The sequence below is a fragment of the Capsicum annuum genome, chromosome 9 (assembly GCF_002878395.1).
Source record: "Capsicum annuum cultivar UCD-10X-F1 chromosome 9, UCD10Xv1.1, whole genome shotgun sequence".
NCBI lineage: Eukaryota > Viridiplantae > Streptophyta > Magnoliopsida > Solanales > Solanaceae > Capsicum > Capsicum annuum.
The window spans coordinates 47,067,925-47,075,528 of NC_061119.1; the positions used below are offsets into that span (position 1 = coordinate 47,067,925).

The following is a 7,604-nucleotide window of genomic DNA, read 5'->3' on the forward strand; positions in this document are numbered from 1 at the left end:
GAGCAATTAGGGAGATGCATTATGTCACTGGAGACTACGGAAAGTTCAACAAGTGACAGTAATTCGTGCAAAGGGCACAACTCTGCATTTTAATCTTAGAGAATTTGCTGTAATAACTGGTTTGAATTGTCATTCAAACATGGATGATTTTGAGTTTGATGAAGACGTTCCAAATAAAATTATTGATCAGTATTTTGATGATTCCAGATTTATTCAGAAGAAGGAATTATTTGTTGTTGTTACTGATAAAATATGGGAGAACGAGAATGATGAAGACGCGTTCAAGTTTGCTAATTTATATTTTATTCATGGATTTTTGCTGTCGTCTGTTGATATTGTCATTATTCCACGCCTCCATTTTGATCTGGTGGAGAGTGATCGTTACAAGGACTTTCCTTAGGGATTGGTTGCATATGAAGAATTAGCTAAAATTTTGAATAAAAAGTTGAAACCCACAGGGAAGTTTTACATGCTTCATGGAATACCATTTGCCATCCAGATTTGGTTGTATGAGTGTTGTTCTGCTGTACTGTCGCTTTCAAGGTGGATTCTCAAATTCCACGTCTTCTAAATTGGAAGACAAATGCTATTTGCCCACGATATGAATCATTGATGGAAAGTTTGATTAATGATTCAAATGATAAGGTTAGTTTTCTGAAAATATACTATTTTATGTGATGTTTTGATTATGTTGTAAATACATTTACTGTATTTATATATGTTAATTTACAAAAAATAGTGGGTGAATGATTTGCATGATTGTCAAGGTTAACTGGTTATAATGTATGTTGTAGGTTGTTTTCAAGAACATTGAGCCGACACGAAAGGAGATTTCAACCTTTCAGATATCAAAGAAGGTTTTCCATAGAGGTGGAAGTCAGAAAGAAGATTATGTTGATTTTGATGATGATTTTTAGGATCCTCAACTTAAACACCAGCTTTCAATTAGGAAAAAAAATATCAGGGCGATTCGTCAAATTCACCTTCCAAGAAAAAGTTGAAGAATCAATCAAAAGGTGTAGATCAGCATACACCAAAAAGGACTCCTCCAAGTCGTGCTGTGAAGATGTCTTCTATGAAGACACCAATTTTCATGGCGATTCAATCAAAAGAAACAGTACCTTCAAACAGGAAAGACATTCCGATTCAGTCGCCTGATATGTCTTTTTTCAATCGTGAAGACAAAGATGATGTTCTTTCTAAGAAAGTATTTGAAAAGTTTCGTGATGGGGTAATTTATGCTTAAGACTTTGGTAATTTCGTTTCTTTCATATCTAATTTCAATTCTTTGAATTCAGGTTCGCAAAGAGTTTAATGACATTCGGAATTTAGTAACAACAAGGTGTGATCAAATAATGAATTCAATAAATGAGATGAAGGTACAAAATTTTTAGTTTTGTAAAGAATAATTGTTAAGTACAGTTGATTTGTTATATACATATACAACATATGTATTTATGTTTGAGTAAATACATATTCATTATGTATTTATATTTGAATAGATACATATTTAATATGTATTTAGGTTTTACTAAATACATATGTAGTATGTATTTATGTTTGACTAAATACATATTTAGTTTGTATTTATGTTTGAATAAATACAGCTGATTTGTTACATACATATAACAAATACAAACATATGTATTTATGTTTGAATAAATATAAATTTAATATGTATTTAGGTTAGAGTAAATACATATTTAGTATGTGTTTATGTTTGGATAAATACATATTTAATGATATGTATTTATATTTTTTCAACGACAAAAAACAAGAAAAAGACAAAGATTGTGACAAGGCTCAAATGGAAGAAGGTGATAAGAATACATCATCACATCAATCAACTCCAACGACTGTGGAAGGTTTTAATAAGATTTCTAAAGGCATATTGGTAAGTAATTTTGTGTTCATTTAATGTTTTAAATATATTTGATCTGTTAAATAAATATAAAACATATTTATTATGTATTTGAATAAATACATATGCACTCAGATATACATATGTAGTACAAAACTAATCAAATGTTATATTAATTTTGATCGTCATACGTATTTAATATATTTTACGCGAATAAACAGGTTAAAGATTATGAATTTGTCAAGCCACAAACCGATGAAGCTGATAAGGATACTTCACCCCATGAATCCACACCAATTTTACATCATGATTTTGATAAGAATCTTGAAGACACGTTAGTAAGTAAATTATTTTCATTCATATGTATATTAGTTTTTAATACTATTGAAATTTCAATTTCTATATATGAACTATACATGTCATCATTGTTTATGTTTAGAAACATGTTATGGAAGAGATCACAGAAAAACAAAGCATCAATTTTACGGAGTTGTATAATGAGGATAATGATATTGTTTTGGTAATTTGTTGATTCTTATTTTTATGATGTATATTAATACAGGTGAATATTAATATTTTCAATGTTTTATTGTTTCTTTTATTGAAGGACAAAATTGATACCTCCGTGCATAAAGCAAGAGGTGTCTGTGATTCAACGGTATGATGAATAAATTAATATTGTATTTTAATTCCTGAACAAATATTGATGTTATTTAATATGTTTCAACGTCTTGAACAGAATAAAAAAATTATTGATGAAAGTGTGGGTGAAGCACAATTTTCAGATTCACAAAACACATTTCCAGATGAGGTGCTTAGAAGTATCAAGCTTGATTTCATACAACAAAATTTGAGAGTTTGAGATGATTCAAAGGTATGCTTAATTCCTGCATAATTTGTGTTTACTTTCTTTGTTATTGTATCAACTTTAAAAGATTTGTGTATATTATAAACAGAATACTGAAGCGGCTGCAGAAATAATTGAAAATAAATCAATGGCTGATTGTGAGAAACCAACTTTGGATGAATAAATTAATTCAGAAGTCCACACCCATGAAGCAGTTTTTGGAGTAGGAAAGTTTCAGCTAGATTTACATGATTCCCAAGTAACAATTCCTGATGAGTTGCTACCCAGGCTTAACGAATATGTGAATCTGGAAAGAAGCATTATTGTTCATTCATCTGCAAATAAAGAACAAACTCCTGTGAATGTTTCAAGAATTAAGAGACCATCTAAATTCAAGAAATCACCATCCACTACGAAATTTGGTTCAGCAGAAGGTTTTTACTTTTAACTTTTTTTTGTTGTATATACCAAACTTCTTTATTTTATTTATTAATTTTTTTTATTGTAATTATAAAGGAAGCACAGAAGTGCACACAAAAAAATTCAAACTGAAGTATCCATTTGTATCTCATCCAATTTTTGATATTGAAGATACTAAGGTCACCAATAATTTCATGACGTGGCTTTCAGTGGACCTTCTCAAATATCATACAATGAAGTAAGCACTTTACAACTTAATTATATTATTCATTTACATTTTCTGTTTATTATTAAGTATTATATTTAATCAATTAACAGAAGCAACAAAGGGGAACTTTATCTGAAAAACAAGTCCAAGATATCAGCTTTGAATTTTGGCATTCTATCAGTTGAAGACAAGAATTGATTCTACGTTATGGGTACTCCTGGACAGTCATGGTCAGATGAGGTGAGTTACATATTCATATTAAAATTACTTATAGTGATTATCTACAATATGTATTTTCTTATATACATATGCAGTATATCATATGTTCAGATACATATGTACATGAGTACATACATATAGTGGCTTACACATTGAAAATTTAATTTTGGGTAGTTGCTTTTACAAATCTTCTTTTATTTAATGCAGCAAATTGATGTTTTTCTGTACTATTTAAGAAAGAAATTCAAGTATGAACCAAATAGCTCATATATGTATAGCACAGTTGATTGCAATTTCATGAATATTGTAAGAGTTGTGTTAGCTGTGTATTCAATTGATGATCCAATGCTTAATACTGGTGGAAAGTAATACCATTTGAATGAGTACATAAGTGAATTTCGCATGCATGCTGCTGTTTCATGGCATACAGTTGATCATATATTCATTCCTATCAATATAAATTCCAAACATCACTGGGTTCTGGTTGTACTTTCTTTCAACAATAGATTTATATACGTATATGATTCACTGTCATCTGCTGGTCATGATTCTGCTGTGCTTCCTGAAGTTGAGAAGTTAGCTGAGGTTATACCTTACTGTCTTTCGGCATATAAATTCTATGAGAAGAAGGGTATTGATATTGACAACCATCCAAATTACAAATTAAATGATAAACATGATTTTTTGATACATTATAGAAGATTTGCCTCAACAACCATGTGACAGCTTGTAAGTTTTGAATGTACATATTATTTATATATATATATATATATATATATATATATATATATTCTCATGTTATACTAATATTTGTTAATTTCCATATATGCAGGGATTGGGCGTTATATATGATTACATATGCTAAGTGCCTTACATTTGGTGGAAGTGTTCCAAAAGTTGACTTTGATCCATATCTTCTCCGCAAGAGATACGCTTCAATGTTGTGGCATTATGGTACAAAAAAATAAGAAGAGAAGGCACAAAGTGATGATGAAGCACCAAGTAGGCCTCATAGGGAAATTCAGATAACAGAAGTTACTGAAGTACATGATATTTGACTTTTATTTTGAGATGAATGTTTTTGATAACAATAAACATTTTGTTGATGATCTTTTTGTGGAATATATTTTAGGTTTCATATGTTAATTCAATCATCAATGGAAATATTTTTCTATGTTTAATTATTGTGATATTTAGTTTAGTTTACTATTATGCATATATACATAAATAAATATATAACAAAGCATATGTATTTTAAGCATGATGAAAATGTATATATGTATTTAACGCATATGTATTTATGTTTTTAATATTCACAGATATGAATTTATGTATTTATAAAGATATCCATTTGTATATATGTATTTCTGCATAATGTATTTCATGTATTATCATAATATAAAAGATACTTTATGTATTTTATTAATAAAAAATAAAAACTTTCCAACAAATTAAGAATAACAACATCAATAACATCATATTTTTTTAATCATAAATAAAGTTTATATATAAATACAGTTAACGCATATGTATTTATGTATTTATTCTTCACACATATGTATATACGTATTTACATAGATATCCTTTTGTATATATATATTTCTTCATAACGTATTTCATGTATTTTCATCATATAAAATTCTTTTTTATGTATTATATTAATAAAGAAAAACAAAAACTTTAAATCAAATCAAGCATAAAAACTTCAATAAGATCAAACATTTCTTTAAAAGTAAAAATCAAATATATTTTAATCATAATGAAAATGTATATATGTATTCATGTATTTAATCTTCACACATATATATATATGTATTTAAATAGATATATATATATATATATATATATATATATAGATATATATATATATATATATATATATATATTTCTGCACAATGTATTTCATGTATTATCATAATATAAAAGTTACTTTATATATTTTATTAATAAAGAAAAACAAAAACTTTCAATCACATTAAGCATAACAACTTCTATAAGATCAAACATTTTTTTAAAAGTAAAAATCAAATATATTTTATTCAAGGAAAAAAACTTCAATTGTTAATAACTAAATACATCAACCGACTTATCATTTGTTGTATTTACTACATGAATGCCTATTGTTCCCTTTACATCCGCATGAACTACAACAATTTTTACTTTTCTTTCCAAACATATCTCGTCCGGACTTTTCACAATCCTTCTTTGCAGACCTTCCAGGGGTCGCTTGTATTTTGGGGGCAGAACTACCTTAACCAATTTTTCACTTGAAATTATCCAGTCATCTTTGTGTGGTAGAGGATAAACTGGAATATCACATGTTCTCAAGATTGTTTTTGGTTTGTATAGATCAGAGCAATATGGTCCCTTCTTAAAATTCTTGCTATCAAGAACTGCACAAGCATAAACACACGGTATCTCATCCAACTGAAATGCATTGCAAGAACATTTCTTTTCCATAAGATAAACAATAAAATGTTTCTCCTTGTTGTGGACTATATAGATATATTCTGATGCAGGTATAACCTAAAATTATTAAACAAAAATAATCTGCAAAGTTATATCAGAAACAATTTGGCATATGTATTTGACCATCTCAGCATATGCATTTTTCTGCCATTCATATGTATTTTTATTACAGAATATAATTTATTTAATTTCTTATGTGAATATGAAAATATATCCATAAAATAAATGAAAAAACTAATATATCTATAATTAGTATAAATAGTTAAATTTCATCATACCTTTATACGTGTACTCTCCGCCTCATTCTGTTGTAGAATTTCTTGAAACTTACCAATAAGATCTGTAAAAGTAAACAATGCCTGCTGTCTGTTTTCACAGTTCCATCTACCAGACATCAATCTAACTTCCTCTAGAAAATCATATATTGGTGGTGTCACACCTCTTTTTTAAGCCAAAAGAATTGGTTTTAAGGTTCGAAAGGATTTTTATTATCAAAGTGATAAAAGATTGAAAATTTATTTCGAAAAAGGATTGTTTACATTTTTTATTCAAAGTCGCCACTTGACATAATCCAGTGTGCCAAGTCACCTTTGGAGATCCTTTTCAAAATGATTTTGACTCTATAACTGATCTGCGAATAGATATTTCGACTAAGGAATTTTGTTGACCGAGGGGAAGGTGTTAGGCACCCCTCGATCCCGTGGTTCGACCACTGTCGCTTGGTGGAGCATATCGGCTAATTTGACATTACAAATGTATAAACCACACAAAAACACATAAAACAATCAATCAAACACATGAAACAAAATAAATCCAAAATATAGTGTCCAGTCCAATTATACAGTTCGAAATAGAAAAATGCAAAAAATATAAAACCTATTCTAAACTAAACCTGAACTAAGCTCCAATGCTTTACCCGATGACTCGGGCCTTGATCACGAACTTCCTTCGAAGACATAATACATCGGGGCATTCCCTGGTACATAAATACATGAAACCTCGGGGCATTCCCTGGCCAAATGAATACACTTGAATAGAATACAATAAATTAGAAAGAAATATTCCCAAGCACATTCAACAAAACAAAAGTTTGAAATTTGCCTACCCGAGTCTACATTTGCCTATCCGAATTAAACTATCACACGAGACTATCGAATTTAACAAAGTATATGCTTATCCCGAATCAAGCGACTATCAATGAATCAACATAAACTAATGTTCACTTTTATCAATGTTTTTAATTCCCGCCCCTCAAATCTCATTTTTCGATCAAATAATCAACTTCAATATAGAAACAACCAATCAAAGCCATGACAATCATAGATGTTCAAACATGTGATCAAAATTATATCATCAATTATCACGAAACACGCAAATCACAACATTATCAACAAAGATCAAGCAATACATGATATTCAATCCAACACACCAAAATATAATAAACGATAAGATAAAAAGAAGGAAAGAGTAGAATTGGACCTCGATTTAAAGTTTTCTCAATTCGATGCATTATTTTGATTAAATCCGATAGAGTCAGCGCTGATGAAAGTCGAATCGAACTTCAACAGTGAATCCCAGCT

The 7,604-nt window shown here is 29.0% G+C and overlaps 1 protein-coding gene across 1 annotated transcript; it reads right to left on the reverse strand.

Annotated features, from left to right (window-relative positions):
• Positions 1–5,616: 5,616 nt before the first annotated feature.
• Positions 5,617–6,419, reverse strand: LOC124887063. Its single transcript, XM_047396238.1, has 2 exons — positions 6,303–6,419; positions 5,617–6,081 (listed from the first exon to the last, which is right to left on the reverse strand). Exons 1-2 carry the CDS (start codon positions 6,417–6,419, stop codon positions 5,617–5,619), a joined length of 582 nt encoding a protein of 193 aa, XP_047252194.1.
• Between the last annotated feature and the right edge of the window lie 1,185 nt (positions 6,420–7,604).